The sequence below is a fragment of the Trachemys scripta genome, chromosome 1 (assembly GCF_013100865.1).
Source record: "Trachemys scripta elegans isolate TJP31775 chromosome 1, CAS_Tse_1.0, whole genome shotgun sequence".
Classification (NCBI taxonomy): domain Eukaryota; kingdom Metazoa; phylum Chordata; order Testudines; family Emydidae; genus Trachemys; species Trachemys scripta.
The window spans coordinates 100,340,126-100,358,505 of record NC_048298.1 but is presented as its reverse complement, the minus strand read 5'-3'; the positions used below and the strand labels follow the sequence as shown (position 1 = coordinate 100,358,505).

Sequence of the window (18,380 nt, the reverse complement as noted above, 5' to 3'; positions counted from 1 at the left end):
AGGTGTGTGAAAGAACACCCCCTGAGCACAGCAAGTTGCACTGCTGTAAAGCGCCAGTGTAAACAGTGCTCCAGCGCTGGGAGCTGTGCCCCTCATTGAGGTGGTTGCCCCTCATTGACCATACAAGGCACGTTAAAGTGTTGCCACAGCAGCGCTTTACCGTTGCCAGTGTAGACTAGCTCTTACTTGTGTGAACTCAAAATGGAAGGAGAGGCTTAGTCTACACTACCAACGTATGTCAGTGTTACTAAGTCATTCAGGAGTGTGCTGAGTGACAGTTATACCGACCTAATCCCCAGTGTAGACTGCTCTATGTGGACAGGAAGGTGGCTACCATTGACATAACTATCACCTAGTGGGAAGATGGAGTACCTACACCAATAGGAGAAGCTCTCCCATCAGCGTAGGTAGTCTTCACTAAATGCTACAGCTGCACTGCTGTAAGTGTAGTCGAGCCTTAAGGGAAGTCTCTATTTCTGTAATGTCAGTAGTACAAGCGCATACTTTAATTCCACAACTTGGACTACATCTTAAAATTCTTCACAGATCTGCCTAGATTGTTGGTGGGTGGGGAGAAAAGAATGGCTTCTGGTTCATAAATAAGAATCTGGAATGTGAAATAAATTATATGTTCTAATAGTTGCATCTAATTGCAGAGAGAGAAAAATTGCACACAAATTAAAGACTAAATTTTTAAAGACAGAATTTTATTCACATCTCCTGCTGACATGCAAGTCAGGCTTTGCTCATTTTTTGTGCATGGGAGCCAGGCAGGAGCATACAAAATTACATCTTTTAAAATTTGCCCCTTCGTGCCTTAAATACTCTCTATCCTCTTTTTAAAGTATCATATGTTTAATTAACACACACAGGAAGCTGCTATTCTGATAGTTTATTTCAGTTTGACAAAGGAAATACATCTTTGGAACACTTCATGTTGCTGTAAGGCAAGTTAACTTTTTTTAAAGTGAAGTTACATGAACCACTTTTTCATCTAGTCAAATATTGTGCTGTACTTCCTCTGTTCTAAAACTACAGCTGTCTATCTCCAGTTCATCGGTGGTGCCTATTGCTGTTATATCTAAGCACTGATGTATCCGTAAAATGGCAGATCTAAGTGAAAGAAAACTGCCCCTTTTATTGTGGAGATGTTGAAACAATGACACATTTTTGGAGTTAAATTTCCGATTTGTTTAAAATCAATATTTAAAAAGGAGGAGATGAAGAGATACATAAAGATGTAAAATATTACTGTACATATTACTGAGTATTTCTACTGTAGGACACCGAGGTTTGTCTCTTTAAAAAATAGTTTTGAAAACTCATTCTTTTAAACAAAAATATGCCCTGCATACATGGCAATAGAGATAAGATACATTACATTTCTTTATTTTTGAGAGCCTCACCTGCGTTTTGCCCACTGATTTCACTCCAGACTGCTTCTAGCATTCCAACACTTTGAGCTGCTTTCTATCAGTTACTGTATTAAAAAATTCAAAAAATCTCTGCCTCAAAAATATTTGCTCTTCCTCCTGAGGCAGAGTCCTTACAATATTGAACCTAGATCAGTCACAGGTTTTTAGGTCCAATATCTTGTGAACCATCAGAACTTGAAATACAGATTCTATTCTATTGGATAGCAGGGAAATCGCTCCACCCACCTTGAGTGCACTTTAGTTCTTGCCTGAGCAGGTTGTCAGATATGGGAGTTCAAAACCATGACATGAGTTTCAGAAAAGCTATCTTAAATTTGTAAATAGCATGTATAGTTGGACTCCATATATGAAGACAGTTGTCCCCAAACTGTGAGGTGCACCCTGTTGAGGGGCACAGAGGAACATTCGGGGGTGCACATTGGCGGGGCCTAAGCCATCCCCCACGGGTGATGGGGTGAGGAAGGAGCCCCACTCTACCCCATCTCCATTCCTCCCTGAGCCCAGCTCCCCCTGCTCCACCAACAGCCCAGCTCCGCCCTCATTCCCTCTCCATCTCCAGCCCAGCTCCACATCTAGCCCCAGCTCCTCCCCCAGCCCCAGTTCTGCCCCCAGCTCTGCTTTCAGCCCAAGCTACTCTGCTGAGCCAACTGTGCAGTAATGGAGGGGTGCGCAGACAGATTCCATTACTGGTAAGGGTGGGGGGAGAACAGGAGAAGTTTGGGCACCACTGTATTATGACAACACCTGGCTTCACAGGTGAAAGGATTGAAGTAATAGTTTAAATCATGTATTGGTACTAGCATTTAAATATATAGCTGTTTATACCTCAAATGCATCTTTAACTAGTCTTGCCATTTTCATTTAATGTAGTGTAGAGAACACTTAAGGCATGTCTATACTACAAAATTAAATCGACTTAAGTTCGCTTGACCTACAGCCACCATGGTAATTACATCCATTCTTTGTGTCCACACTATGCTCCTTCCGTTGGCGGTGCATGTCCTCACCAGAAGCACTTGCACCAACTCAAGTGGGGCATTGTGGGGTGTCAACGGTCTGTGAAAGGCAGCAACAGGCAATGTAAGCAAGCACAGACACTGCATTGACCTAACTACATCAACCTTAGCACTACAGCTCTGAGGTGGAGTTATTAGGTCAGCATAGCAGGCAAGTTAAATCAGCAGGAGGAAAATTGTAGTATAGACACTTAACACAGCTAGGTCAACGTAAGCTGTCTTATGTCAACCTAACCTCTGTAGTGCAGGCCAGGCCTTAGTGGTGTAGAAATAAATCCAAATACACCCTTTATCGTATCATAAAGGTAAGCAGAGTTGTCTCTCACTACTCACAGGGAGCCTGTCTCAAGTAAGAAGGCAGTATGTTTACCTCTTAGAACTGTACTTTAAGAGTTAAAATGAATAGTATTTTGCCTGGAGATTATGATTAAAAGTGTGTGTGTGTGTGTGAGAGAGAGTGTGTGTGAAATATCTGATTGGTGACTTTTTTTTTTTTTTCTTTTAGGTGCCTGAATACTACAAAATAATAAAGAAGCCTATGGACTTGTCAACAATCAAAAAAAGACTGCAAGTGAACCATCCACTGTATATGAAACCAGAAGATTTTGTGGCTGATTTCAGACTGATTTTCCAAAATTGTGCTGAGTTTAATGAGGTCAGAAAAGTAAAACCATATAGTTTTACAAGCTTACATATTTCCAAGAAAGCAGAATTTGTGACAGGTGGTAGAATTTCTTGATGCAAATGATATAACAACTTTGTGAATTAATCTTGCTTTGGTTATGAGACTTATTCAATTAAGTTATAGATTTCACTTGAAATTACTTTTATATTAGATTAGTATGTAGTAGAGACAGTTCCATAGAAGGAAGACTGGAAAGAAAGCAGTAGCAAACAGTTTGGTTTAATTGTTGTTATATCAGGATTAAACATGCTTTAATTCTTCTTTGAGTAGATGCTGATGTGTATTCTAATTAGGTGTGTGCATGCCCCACGCTCCAGAGCCTTTTCCCTAGCAGTACCCATAGAGGAGTGGCATTCATGCCTGTAGCTCCTCCCCTGGATACATGAGGTGGCAGCGCCCCAAACCCACTTGGTTCCTTCATACTGCCCATTTGCTGGAGTTGGAGCTCTATGCAGTTATTGCTTCACAACCTCACAAGTTTATATCTTAGCCTAGTTTGTTGTATATAGCTATCCTCCCTTCTTTGTCTCAAAATGGCTTGCTTGCTGCTCTGGTTCTTCAAGACACCTACTTCCACGTGGCCATTCTACCGAGTCACAGGAAGTATCTTTGCTTCATGGTAAGAGACTGCCACTTTCAATACATGATTCTCCCATTTGGCCTCTCTTCTGCCCCCTGAATCTTCACCAAATGCATGGTGGTAGTCATGGCATATCTGAGGAGGAAGGAAATCCATATCTTCCCTTACCTCAATGACTGGTTACTGCAGGCTCTAAAGAGGAGGTTCTTGCCCACGTTGACACCACGCTACACTTCCTTGACCGTTTGGAACTCATTCTAAACATCATAAAGTCAACTTTGGCCCCCACTCAGCAAATAGAGTTCACTGGGGCCCTGTTAGATTCAACAAAGTCGAGGGCGTTTCTGCTGAGCAACCACTTCCAGATGATTCTACAGCTGTGCCTCAGTTTGCAATCATAGCTGTCAACAACAGTCCATGTGTGCCTGAGCCTATTGGGTCACATGGGAAGAGGGAGCTGGACCCCCGCCCCCCCCAACAGCACCCAAGTGGTCCATCTTGTCCAGTTACGCCTTTGTCCTCTTCAGATGGGACTCAGGACAGTTTACAGCCCTGCTCTGTATTCGCTAAACAGGTTGGTTCACCTTCTTTCATCAGTCCTGGAGTCCTTGCACTGGTGGGAGTCCCCATGCAGTGTGTGCCAGCGGGTCACCTTCACTCGGCCCTCTCCCACCAAATCAGTGGTTACCATCACATCCCTTCTGGTTTGGGGAGCACATCTGCACTCACTGGAGGTGCATGGTCTGTGGTTGGAACAGGAGACCTTGCTTCCTATCAACGTGTTGGAGCTTCAGGCCATCCACAACACGTTGTGCCTTCTGGGACCAAATCAGGCATTCAGTGTTCACATACTCACAGATAATATTACCATGATGTGCTATGTGAACAAACAAGGGGGAGCCCACAACAGAGCACTCTGCCTGGAGGCAATCAACCTGTTGTTGTTCTGTATCAGATGATACCACCCCAGTAGCTATCCACTTACCAGGGGTCTAGAACCATCTCATGGATCATCTCAGCTGGGTTTTCTCCCTGAGCCATGAGTGGTCTCTGAAGACTGAAATCTTTAAGACGGTGTTCACAACATGGGGCGTCCCCACGATCGACCTCTGTGACAAAGGAAAACGAGAAATGTTGCCTATTTTGCTCTCTGGAGGGGCTCAGCCCGGGCTCCCTCTCCAATGCTTTCCACTGCAGTTGGAAGTCAACTCCGCTGTACACCATCCTTCCCTAGGTTGTGGCCAAACTCAAGGCAGATTGAGCCAGACCTGTCCTCATTGCCCCAGAGTAGCTGAGGTAGCACTGGTTCTCTGATCTCCTCGCTCACACAGGACCATGGCCGCATCCAGCGACCAACTCCCTGCACCTCAAGGTGTGGCTCCTCCATGGCTGAATGAGGAGGAAGTGTTTTGCTCGGAGGCTGTCCAATAGGTCCTAATTAACAGTAGGAAGCCTTCCACTAGAACAGCCTACTTGTCAAAGAGGAAGAGGTTTTCTGTGTGGTCCTTGGCTCGTGTGACCCACTGGGCAGAGGCTTCCATCTAGGACATTGTGGAGTACCTTTTGCATCTTCAGGAATTGGACCTAGCACTCAGTTGTCTGAGAATGTACTTGGAAGCAATATCTGCATTTCATCTTGCCTGTCCATTATTTTCTCCAATGCCATGGTGATGAGATTTCTGAAAGGAATACTCCACCTGCCCCTTGTGGGACCTGAACATGGTTTTAGTGGGTCAGATGGGGCCTCCATGTAAGCCTCTTGCTTCCTGCCTCGTGTCCCAGAAAACTGCATTCTTGATAGCCATTACCTGTGCCAGGAAGTGAGAGAGTTGCAGGCCCTTATGGCTGGTCCTCCTTACACACAGTTTTCCAGGAACAAGATTATGCTTTGGCCACATCTGAAGTTTTGTATCCAAGTTGGTCTCAGTTTCACTTGAACCAGGCAGTGTATTTGCCTGTATTTTTCCCCAAGCTGCATTCCTCCCCAGAAGAGCAATGCCTCCATACACTAGACGTTAGACACTGTCTAGCCTTCTGTCTGAACAAGACGGAACAGTTTTGTGCTTCACCTTGCCCTGTTCATATCATATGCAGACCATATGAAGGGTCAAGCGGTCTCTGTGCAGACCATCTCTAGATCGATAATATCTTGCTTCAATACTGCATACGAGATAGCATCAGTTACACCCCCTCAGTAGATTTGGGCGCATCTGACGAGAGCACAGGCAACTTTGGTGGTGTTCTTCAATGACATTTCAATATTGGACATTTGTAGGGTGGTCACAGGGTTGTCTGTGCATACTTTTGACAGATCATTATGCTATCACTGCTTCTTCCAGAGCAGACACTAATGTCAGAAGAGTAGTCCTGCAATCCTTGCTCAGGTGGACGCTAAGCCCCCCCCCCTCCAGATGGGGTTTGCTAATCATCTACTTGGAATACATGTCTGCATCTACTCAAAGAAGACTAAACGATTACTTGCGGTAACTGTGGTTCTTCTAGATATTATGCAGGCGTGTATACCACAATCCACCCACCGTCGCCTCTGCATCAGTCTTCCCCCGAACATTCTATGCAAAGGAACTGAGGGGGGGCCGGTCTTTGTCGCTTCATATAGCCAAGGGAGGGGCTACAAGCACAAAGCATGAGCGCCCTTGTTCTACGGGTGCCGCTAGGCAAAAGTCTCTGGCTCCAGCATGTGCACAAACCTACTTGGAATACACATCTGCGTCACATCTCAAAGTGCAGTTACAGTCAGTAACCATTTCTTCTATGGAAATGGATAGGAGCAGATTTAATATGGCTTCTGTCTGTTTGGTGAAAGGCACAATCCACACCAGTTACTTAAGCTTAATTAGTTGAAAACTTTAAGAAAATTTTAGGACACTGTATTACTATCTTAACTAAGTATAGAGCATAAATAAAGCAGATGAGAGCAGGATACAGCAATGATCAGTTGCCCAGTCCTGTGGCACAGGTAGTCTGTTTCTGTTCTCATCAGAGCCATTCTGGTCCAATCTGGTAGGGGTCCTGCATTGCTCCACATGTCCTTTATACCTTGTCTCATAACATCATACAGGCACCAATTATTTAAAATTCCTTATCTGTAAACATTCTATTCTAAACACTTTCATATGCGCACTATCCTAACTCTAGTACATCTTTTACTTATCCTTCAAAAACTCTAATTGGTATCTCTTGTCTTTTTAACCATTGCTACCATACTCCTTACTCAATCTAGCTGTCTTTTCATTGCTTTCATGTGTCTTATTCTTATCTTCATCTTGTGACCTTGGACTTCACCCGTTCTGTCTAGTTAGTATCCATCCTCCCTAGTCCAAGATCTTCACCTGGCTAGTAAATCTCACACCTTGTCTGGTTTGCTTTGCCCTGTTATCTACACGAACCAATAATCCACTGTAGATAAGAGACAAACCAGCTTTCTGATTTTTTACAAGCTTGAAAGTTGTTTTAGCAGAGTTTTGAGAGCTGTCATCTTGACACACACAGAAAACAGAAAAAATCCTATTTTCATTTCTTAAAAGATTATTATGCACACTTATCTAACAGTTATATATTTCTTTATCTCTCTCTCTCCACCTGTCTTAGACTCACTGCCTTTTGCCTCCTATCTGCAGAATAATATCCTTCCCACTGCCCTTCCTCCCTTCCCTGACCCCTCAATGAGTAGTGAGCCTTTCATTCCCCACCCTCCTTGTCCTGCCCTTCAGTCAATCTCTTAAGTACACTGTGGCTTCTGACTGCTATACCAAGATCTCCTTGGCCACTGCTGGCTTTCTTAGCCATCTGCTGATTCCTCATTTGAAGTGAGGGGTGGAACTCTGGGGAAGGGACAAATGTCCCATGTAGGGCAGGAAGGAAGGGTAGCTCTAGCAGGAAGGAGGGAAGACCTGACTAGAACTGGCTTTAGCTATTAGCCTCTGCTTAAACCAGGAAGCTGGCCAGGGCTGCTGATGTGAAACACCTTGGGGCTGGTTAGTGTGCTAAGGTATAATCATCTATGTTAGTAACATTTTATATTCTGCTGTGTGTGTGAGAGAGGCGGGAAAAAAATTCCACTGGCCAGAAAAATGGCATAGCAGTCAAAGCATCTGGTACAAAATACTCTGTCGTCTTAGTGGCACAGTTGACCAAACCCTTCCATTTCTGAAGTGGATAAACTTTATATCATGTATGATCTCTTAAGTGGGTCTTTCAGTGGAGATCTTAAACCAATGATCCTGTCCATCTTGAACATTAGATTTTATGTCAGTTTTGTAAGAGAAGGAATTAGTTGTGGTGTTCTTGGCCAAAATTTCCCCTCTAGCACTGATTTTTGCAGAGTTCTGTGTGCTGGTTGTTTGCCAACCATGTCCCAGAGATGTCTGTGTCTTATTGCTAGTTGATTTTAGGAGTTTGCACTTTGAGATTCTTTGGGTGCTATAAGTGTCAAACTATTTTATGATGCACTGATTATTGTAAACTCACCCAACAGCCTGATTCAGAAGTGGCTGATGCTGGCATGAAACTTGAAGCCTACTTTGAAGAACTCCTAAAGACCCTTTATCCGGAGAGAGAATTCCCTATACAACCCTACTGTCGGAGTGAGAGAGAGAATCCAGAATTTAGTGATGACTCTGATGATGATTTTGTACAGCCCAGGAAAAAACGCCTCAAAGGAGAGGAGCGCCAGTTGCTTAAATGAATGAGTCGCATGTACTGGAATGAATTTTTTAAAACTAGACAAATATTTATCAACTGTCAGTTGTCAAGAGGAAAAGTCATGACCACTTTGACCTGTAATTTGTGGATGTTTACTAGACTTTATACCCTTCCCCTAAAACAGAAATCTACCAGGGATCAAGGCATTTGGAGAGACTGTTCTCTGAAGTTCAGTCCTTGCATCCTACTTGTGGAACGTCATTAAAACAGCGATCTGGAATAACAGCTGCTCAAATTCATTTAAAGAAAAGAATTTGTACAGAATTAAACTTTAAAATGTTACATGAATTCAATGTGTGACTTTCTCAGTTTCAAGAAAATGTATTCTCACCAGACATTAATTTTACCAAAGGCATGTGGCTGGCCATAATTTGTTTTGTACTGTACTTAACCCCAAGCCATGAAAGCACATGGTGTAATTTTGTTGTCCTAGGAGAATGACTGGTACAATGGAAGTGTAGTTGCCCCCTAAAGAAGTTACTGGTGATTTAAAATGTAAAGGGAGGGCTGTATTAAAATCTACTTTAAAAAATCAGGGATTTGTTTGGGATGTTTTTATAGGTGAGGAAGGTTGTTCCTTTTATCCCAGCAGTTGGATTTCTCTTGGTCAGTATGCATTACTGCAATGAGATGCACTAAAATGTCTCTGAAATGTCCTCTAAACAAGATAAGACAGATTCAATGTACATGTGCTAATGGAAGTTAATGGCATAGTTGCAAGGAAGGAATGATTACTTGTACCTAAAGTTGGTTAGACAATTTATTGAACTTCTGAAAATGTCATCTTTGGAATGCAGTCTTGCATTTCTCATTCCTTTCATAGAGGTGGTCGTAGTGATAGCTCCTGGATGATTGAGTCATCACTATAACAATACTTCTTCAAGTTGGAAAGCATGAGACACTGTTGTTCAGCTCTCCTCCTCCTCCATGCCATTTACCTCACTAGCCCTCTTGTTGCACTGTTTGTGAAATATGTCAACCCATGCTCCCTTCTCAAGCAGTTATTTTCAAAGCACCACCTACCTAAGTACAATTTTCTTTCAAAGGCACCTATCTGTGAGTGCTCCACAGGCCAGTTAGAAGCCCTAATTCAGGTTGGTCTTATGTGGAAACTGAACTTCAGAAGCGCAGCTTTATCCAAACTATTCCCATTTGTAGAGCACTATGGTAGCTGTCTACACCAATACTGCAGGTAAGCAAACAGCTGTGATGTTCTGTATAGCACAGATAGGTTGCTGCTCCAGTGTACAAGATAGTTGTTACCACAGAAGTTTAGAGGCTGGCCACAAACATTGATGACTACGTGGTGGCACTGCTCTGGAGTGAGGGGAAGAAACCGACTAAAGGTGGGCATTATAGCAAGGTAAGTAGTATTTGCCTTAGTAGAAGGGTGGCTGGTAGTGCCCCTTTCTCTGTAGGTTACCTGCCATTTTTCATTATAAAATATTAGGAAGTTTGTAGCAGGCCCTTGATATGCAGCAGGGATGAAGTGAGAAGGAAAAAGGGCAGAGGCAGGGTCACCTCCCCTCTGGAATAAGAGCTTTCTTACCTTAGAGCCCAAGTAGTAGTAGCAGTATGTATTCTATTGCTGGGGGTTCTAAACCCTCCTAATACATGAGGGGGGTTGCTAAAAGTAAACATTAACTATTTTTAAAAATCTAGGAAATTACCTACAGAAAAACTGTCCTTAAAATTAGTTTAGGTTTTAGAGTAATAGTTGCCTGTTTTGTTACTTTTATTTTGGTTCTCCAGAGTGGAGTGTAGGGCGGCTGCAATCACAAAGGAGTTTGGCGAGGGCTGATTTTGAGTGAATTATCAATGATTTTAAATTTACAAGTATCAGAGGGGTAGCCGTGTTAGTCTGTATCCACAAAAACAACAAGGAGTCGGGTGTCACCTTAAAGACTAACAGATTTGTGGACATAAGCTTTTGTGGGTAAAAAACCCACTTCTTCAGATGCGTGGAGGTTTCAGGACTGTACATCAGTCAACTCACCCTTCGTGTCCTTGTTAATTTCATTGAAAATTGGTGTGACCATGGAGGGCAAAGGATGGACTGGGGAAGCGATTATTAATGTTCAAGGCCAGAAGAGACCATTGTGTTCATCTAGTCAGACTTCCAGTATAACACCGGTCATAGAACTTCCTTAAATTAATTCATAGTCCAGATCTTTTAGAGAAACAGTCAATGTTGATTTTAAAATGGTCAGTAATGGAGAATCTACTATGACCCTTGATAGATTACCCACTGTTAAAAATGTACACCTTCCAGGCTGCATTTGTCTAGCTTCAGCGTCGTCCTATTAGAGTATGTTATACCTTTCTCTGCTGGGCTGAACAGCCCATTACTATATTTGTTCCCCATTCAGAGACTGTAATCAAGTCATCCCTAAGTCATATCTATTTTACTTACAGTGAGTGAGTTCCTTAAGTCTGTTTTCTAACCCTTTAATCATTTACTTGACTCTTTAAACCCTCTCCAATTGTCAACATCCTTCTTGAATTGTTGACACCAGAATTGGACATAGTATTCCAGCAATGGTTGCACCAGTGCTAAATGTAGAGGTAAAATAGCCTCTCTATTCCCGTGTTTATGTAGCCAGCATCACATTAGTTCTTTTGGCTACAGTGTTGCACTGAGAGTTCATGGATACTCAGCTGATTATTCATCACCAACCCCAGCTCATTTCAGAGTCCGGTTCCTAGGATTAAGTTCCCCATCATGTAAGTATATTCTTTGGTCCTAGATGTATACACTTATATGCAGTTGTACTGAAACAATTAGTGTGTGTGGCTAGGCCCCTGCCCTGTGGTTGCTGTTTGGTCAAGTGGCTGCAAAACACAACTTGCCTCAGGAGAGAGGCTATGCTGGAAGGCAAAGGCAGCACTCTACAGGTACACAATAGAGACGCTGGGCTATGGGTATTACTCTCCTTTCCTCAGGGCATTCTGAGAATTGCAGCTGCAGGGAGCCCCCCAGCTCCCAGTCCCTTCCCCTGGCAGTGTCTTCTAGTTGCAAGCTGTGCTGTCAGGTCCAGCAGCCTCTGTGGAGGAAAAGGAAATTCTGTGCAAAAAAAAGTTAATTTCTGCCCAAATTCTGCATGTGCAATAGCACTACTAATGCAAGGGAGTACTTCTCTCATATCATGATGCATCAGCTCAAGATTGTATTTCCATAGTGAGGCCTGTGTCCGCTGGCAATGTAATAGTAGCTTACTCATCTCTAACACCTAATTGTCAGTCTCCTCTCCACACTTTGAGATGGACCATTGGGGGAGGGGGGGGGGGGAAAGAGGTGAAGTAACTCTCCCAAGGAGTCAGCAGCTCTGTGCCAGAGGCAGGATTAGAAATCAGGACTCCTGCCTGAGCCCAGTGGTCCATTAACTGAACCCTAGCCTATCCCTTTGATAAATACTCCCCTACACACTGACGATTAAAATAATTCTAAAGCGTTACTGTTATGCTGAATGTGTCCATTAGCCTCAGTCTATCACAGACTGTGGCAGCCCAATGGAAGCTTTACTTTTTCACAGTAATGAAATGCAGGTGTTTTGAAAAGATGAATGACTTTGGAATTTTTAAAAACCACTATAGTTTTCAGAGATCTAGCATACAACCCCACCACAGTTATGCAGATTCTGGGGGCCTGATCTGAAAAGCTGCCCTCTTCACCCAGCTTCTGTATAGAACCATATTTTGTATTTGCTGTATTAAGTGGTTTCTGTACAAATTTCCAGTCTTACAGAAATATCCATTAGTGGAAGATGTATTTTTTTTTTTTTTTAAGTGGGGAGACCTAGCTTTGTGCTAGTATCCCTGCTTGCTGATAGAAAGCTGCCAGCTTCTCTCTCTCCTAATGGAAAAATTGCAGCCAACTCTAGTCCTGAGAACAGTGTAAGGGCCAGAGCAATCACCCGAAAGCCTCATTCTGAGGGCAAGGTGAGGTAGGTGAAACATGCCTTTGTGTGTCAGTCTCAGTGATGGGGGTATTTTTTCCTCGAGGAAGGGCTGTTGTATTTGATTAGTATGTACATACTGTAAGCCACACTGCCATGGCAAAAACCATATTCCACTCCTGAAGGAAAAACACCCTCACCATTAGTCCAGCTGTAATGCAGGTATGACACCACCATCCCAACTTGTCCAACACCAGTTAATCCAAGAGGGGACTAGGACCCATGTATTTTAGTAGCCATCTTGTGGCATAGGACTAATACTGAGAATAGTAAAGAGGCTTCAGGCGTGAAGGAGAAATCTATTTATTGAATCACAGGAAAGACCATGCACCCAGCAGTTTTTCCAAATGCATCCTGTAGATAGCATGTAGCTTGTATGCTCTTCAACAGTGATTATACCTCCTCTTTCCAGCAACTGCTGAAAGGTTCCTTTTTCTCTCCCACAAGAACCAACTTTGAGTGTCTTCATTCATTTCATTTGCTAAAAAATGGAAAGATAAAAATGCAGAGGCATGCAGAGTCAAACAAAGAATGGGGGCATATGGACCAGGAGCAGGTTCTGCTCTCAGATAAATTTTTTTGTGTCCAAAAATCCTGCCTTGTATCTGCACGACCCATCCGCTATTCTGAGATTGTTCTAAGATTAGAATCTGATGCAGAGGCTGGATATTTTCAGCCTATAGCTCTTTCAAATAACATTGAGCTGGCTTTTAAAATTACTCTTGAAATATAGCTGCACCACCACTACAAAGCAGATTTGGAAGGCACAATGTAGACATTGCCACCTGAAAACTTGACTCTTGGGATTAAATGTCATTGTGTGCTTACAATCTCGGTTCTTATATGGCCCCCTAGCCGTACTATCAGAGAGTGAGGGGCAATGCATTCATTAGGCCAGATTCTGAAGCTATGAGTAACTTTATAAACAGAAGTAATCCCATTGCATACTTGATTATTCCTATTAACATCAAAGTTACACATGCATAAGCATTGGCATCCTCCCTGCTGAAACTAAAGGCTGTGGCCCTAATCCGAGTAACTTTGCATAGTTGATTATTCCAATTAACCTCCATTGGACTAATCCTTTGTGAAAAGTATAACTGGTAGCAGAATCAGGGTCATAGATCTTGTCTGCAAAAATGATGTCTATTGAAACGTCAGCTGTGATATTAGCTCACAAGAATGCAGTCCAGTTTCAAGGAAGAGAGCCCACCTCATTAAACAGTCAGTTAAACTCCCATTTATCTAGGTCACCATTAGATAAGGTCAAGTCAATTATAGATAGATCAAAGCTTTTCTCTTACATGTAATGCAAATTATTGGAGTGTTTTTGTTTGATTATTGCAATACCAACCATTTCAGGGTTTAAAGAGTATGCTAGCCTGCACAGGGTTGCCTTTTACCACAGAGGCAGATTAAACAAACAACCTTAAGTCCTTGTCTGAAACTGGATTTTTTGGGAGGGTGGTGGTATTCTGCCAAGAGAAAAACCCCTTCAGGTGGCAAGAGCTATGGCGACAGTGCTCTGGCAGCCAAGCTATGCCAGTATAGCTATAAGGGAAAAGCATTTGTAGTAGAGACAAGGGTTTAGGTAGAGCAGTCCAACCTGTGTGTGTAAAGACACTACTTTTGGTTTGCATGCTTTATATGGATATAGGAGATGATGGTTTTAGGAGCCTCTAAACTGATTTAGTTAAATCAATATCATTTTCTCATGTGGACAAAGCTGTAGTTGTGTCAGAAACGAGCTATTACACACCTGGAGCGCCCTTCCTTTGGTCTCTATGGGCAGAGTGAAGGCAGAGATGGCACACACCACACACATGCCTGAGAAAAGGCACAGGGCCCCGAGGAACGAAGCACTCATGAGAACCTACAAACAAACAATTCAAGCATCAGCTCGATGCTGCAATACAAGATTAGTGTCACGGGGCACATTAGGAATCAAGACCTGAAATGGACAAGAGACTAAAGGATTCAATGATAGCCAAGAAAACAAGCTGTTCTAACAGCTTCCAAAAAGTGTAACACATGCTAACCAGTTCCATTCTGTACAGAGAGCTTTATACAGGTCAGGAGCAGCTTGGCCACCCAGCACCATGAGCTACAGGCTACCCAAGAATTCCCAAAAGCTACACAATACATTTTTGCATATTCTTTTTCATGTAACTGATAAATATATACAGCTTTAAGGACAAATTATGATTTGCTATAAATGTCACAATCCACGCATAGCGACACACACCACTAGAAAGTTTGACGAACGTGGTGCTGCATGAGGCTCAAATGTTGGGAGAGTGAACGGTGCCTCAAGAAGCTGCCTTGTTACCATGACAATTTACTGAGCATAAGAGTCATTTTATCAGAATTGCTGTGGTAACCACTGCTTGGAGAGGCCACAGCTGGGGAATGAGAGCAGTTGAGGCCAGGCTCAAGGAGAGGGGCAGGGGCCAGGGTTGGGGCCTGTGCGTCCACAGCCCCAAGGGAACTATGCATGTATACCAACAGCTGTTGTCCACTCCTAAGCCCCCCTCATGCTCCACCTCCCGTTGTGGCCTGAGTAGCAGCTCCAGCTCCCAAGTCCTCCTGCTGCTACTACATTATAAATAAGATAAGCTTTTAATAGCTATTAAATTATACATTGGGGGAATGTAACCATTTTGTGATTTGTGTCTCACCTGTCAAAGTCATGAGCCACCACTGATGTGGGTCTATTGTTGGCAATGACCACATATCGAATCCTAGTTTCCACATAAATATCAAAGACCTAATGTCTTGGCAAAAACAAAGGTCAGTATGTACACGTGTGTGCACGGACCTATGCACTTCCAGGAGATCTGTGGGTGCATCTGAGGGCAACACTGGGCATAGAGTTTACCAAAAACCAGAACTGTGCCCACAAAAACAAAGGCCAGTGCTGAAAGCTCTTCCAAGGTAGCTGAAGAAATACCAGCCTAGGGCTTTTTTTTTTTTTTCCATTCCCCATCACTGACAACCGCCACCTCATACCAGGATGATAACAGGAAAAGCATCTTACTTGTGCTATAAATGGTGCCACCATAGCTCCAATCCGACATAGTGAACCACTTGTCCCCATTCCCAGAGCTCGTATTGTAGTAGGGTAAACCTATAGCAAGACAAAGGGCTTAATTCAGTACCAGAAAGAACTATGGCATGCCACTGGTTCATGGAGGCTCACTGCACAAGAAAAGACATTTGTAGGGGGAGATTTTCAAAGGGCAGTAAGGCTCCCAACTCTCTCTCTCTCTCTCCCCTATTGAATCAGTTTAGGTTAGTCCAGTGGTTCTCAAACCATGAGCCACTTGCAGCCCAATCAGCACACAGCTGCAGCCCATGTGATATCCTCGGGGCCATACAATTCATATTGAATGCAGCTCACCGTGGTAAATAGATTGAGAACCACTGGGTTAGTCCAATTAAAGCTGGAGCAGACACTAAACTAATCCCTTAGCCTTAGAGGTGGTTGCTCAAGGTCAGGGTTGCAGAACAGAGATATTGGGGATGCTTCCATGGCCACACTCCATATCTGGCAGAAAGGGAAAAGTAGTGTCTGGGGCTTTGAATCCTTACTCATGTATTAGACAAAAAGCAACCTAAAAAGAACTGCCAAGACTCCAAGGATTATGCTTTTTGCCGTGCCTAGGCCCTGTTTCAGCAAAGCACATAGGCATATGTTAAAGCATAACGTGGCGGGGGCTGAGTAGTTTATTGGTTAGAAATATGTTTGTAGAAGGACCAAGAGGGGTTTCAGTCTCACTAAGCCACTCCAAGAGAAGGATTCCCCAACTGCTTTCCTTCTGCGAGGGGAGCAGTCTCAAGAAGCATTTTCCAGGCATTGGATGGGCTTCATTGTCCCTTTTTGTTAAACACTCTCAGGTTAATGGTTTCTGACACATCCATATCCGATAATGGACTCCCACAATTCTAAGTTACCAAAAGGTTAATATATTTATGCACTGCAGGTGCATTCTTATAAGCACAATTGTGATATACAGAATTATTAATGGTACAGAGATAGTAAAGCAGACTCCTAGATAATCATATAGTTACAGTAACTTTGCCACAGCCGAGTAACATGGGAAAATTCCTGAGAATAGGCAAATGTGCTTTTATTCATTTAATACACTTCATAAGAATAGCCATACAGGATCAGATCAATGGTTCATCTAGCCCAGTATCCTGTCTTCCATTAGTGGCCAATGCTAGGTGCTTCAGAGGAAATGAACAAAACAGGTAATTCCCATCGCCCGTTCCCAGCTTCTGGCAAGAGCAGCTTAATGAGGAACTTTCAGAAGGACCTACCTCTGCTGTGTAAATGTAGATGGTGTTGAAGTTTGCTGCTACCAAGGCACGCAGCATGAAGAGAAAACCGATCAGACCCGTACTAGGGAGAACGGGGTGGAGAGTATGGAACTAGCATCAGTGAACAGTTATTAAACACAGACAAAGCAAGTGGTTACTCACTGCATTAAGGAACTTCCCTCCAAAATAAGAATATAATAAGACATAAGTAAAATGTAATAGATGACAAATGTAACCTTTATCCATTCAATTGGCAAGGAAAGGTGGATGATACACACTGAGGGACTTTCTTCGCCAAGGGAGAGAGGACATCTATATATTCATTATAGCACGTCAGGTTGCATCTGCTAGAGTTAAGACTGGTTCTAACTTGCAGTCCTATCCCTCTTTCTCAGTTCCTTATCAACCTTCACAAATTCTATGCTTGGTTTCAGCCCAAAGGTGAAGACTGAACATAATTGTTTCAGGTATTTGATTTATCGGACCACTGGAAAAGTACTTTACCCAGATACTCCAATCAGAATTTTGCATTCAAGTAACTATTGCATAGATTTGGCTAGAAACTTTGAATTTGGCTTGATTTCTAAATTTCCCTGCCATCCATGCAACAAGCCAAGTTTGAAGAAAATTATACTAGTCAGGGGCGCTGGAACAATTTGCATAGTGGGAGTGCTGAGAGCCATTGAACCAAACTGTAAACCCTATATATAATGGAAACCACTTCAAGCCAGGGGGTGCGGCACCACTAGTTCTAGCACCTGTGATGCTAGTAGTTTTAAAGTCCCCATTTCAAACATGAACATAAAATTTCCCTATGCTGTTTTTCAGGCACCAGTAAAGCAGACCATTAGCTACTGTGCTTCATGGCGGTCCCTCACAGATGAAAGGTGAGTTTAAGGGAACCTTTAAGCTGAAGGGTCATTTCGGAGCCCTAGCTGCAGTCCTGGTCCACTTCAAAAAATTGACAAGCTCTGCCAACTTCACGGGGGGAGCCTGTAAATCACTTAAACTCAGTCTTTATGTAGTGAATACAGTCAAATCTTGCTAATTCATCCTGATTAGGGGAGACACACACAAACCCCACGGTGGATTATTAGTCTAAGGCAGAGGTGGGAAAACTATGGCCTGTGGGCCACATCCGGCCTGCAGGACCGTCCTACCCAGCCCTTGAGCTCCTGGCTGGGGAGACTAGCCCACAGCCCCTCCCCTGCTGCCCCCCCTCCCCCGCACCCTCAGCTCACCGTGCTGCCAGCACTCTGGACAGCGGGGCTGCAAGCTCCTGCCAGGCAGTGCAGCTGCGAGAGCCGCTGGCCTACCCTGGTGCTCTAGACTGCGTGGTGGCATGGCTGGCTCCAACTGGGAGGCATGGTTGCCAGTCCTGGTGCTCTGAGCGGCATGGTAAGGGGGTGAGGATCGGGGGGGGGGTTGGATAAGGGGCAGGGGATCCCAGGGGGCAATCAGCAGACAGGGGGTGGTTGGATGGGGCGGAGGTTTGGGGGGGGGCACTAAGGGGATGGAAACGGGAGGCTGGATAGGTGTGGGCATCCTGGGGGGGCCTGTCGGGGTGAGGGGGTGGATACGGGGCAGGGCAGTCAGGGGACAGGGAGCAGGGGGGTTGGATAGGGGGTAGGGGTCTGGGGGGGGCGGTTAGGGGTGGGGGGG

The 18,380-nt window shown here is 43.8% G+C and overlaps 2 protein-coding genes across 4 annotated transcripts in view; one reads left to right on the top strand and one right to left on the bottom strand.

The window, feature by feature from the left end:
• TRIM24 (tripartite motif containing 24) overlaps positions 1-8,971 on the top strand; it is a 138,014-nt gene extending 129,043 nt beyond the window's left edge. For both annotated transcript variants that reach the window (XM_034779081.1, XM_034779075.1), the window contains exons 18-19: positions 2,958-3,107; positions 8,213-8,971. In XM_034779081.1, coding sequence (XP_034634972.1) covers positions 2,958-3,107; positions 8,213-8,422 — 360 coding nt within the window. In that variant the 3' untranslated portion in view covers positions 8,423-8,971. The remainder of the gene's footprint in view (positions 1-2,957; positions 3,108-8,212) is intronic.
• Positions 8,972-12,734: 3,763 nt separating this feature from the next.
• The window catches only part of SVOPL (SVOP like), a 30,646-nt gene continuing 25,000 nt past the window's right edge, over positions 12,735-18,380 (bottom strand). Inside the window, exons 13-16 of one of the 2 annotated variants that reach the window (XM_034779129.1) lie at positions 16,719-16,800; positions 15,433-15,522; positions 14,155-14,268; positions 12,735-12,876 (exon numbers count right to left, since the gene is read on the bottom strand). In XM_034779129.1, the coding sequence (XP_034635020.1) occupies positions 12,865-12,876; positions 14,155-14,268; positions 15,433-15,522; positions 16,719-16,800 (298 nt within the window). In that variant the 3' untranslated portion in view covers positions 12,735-12,864. Of the gene's footprint in view, positions 12,877-14,088; positions 14,269-15,432; positions 15,523-16,718; positions 16,801-18,380 lie in introns of those variants that run through there. The other variant, XM_034779120.1, reaches the window with a different exon arrangement.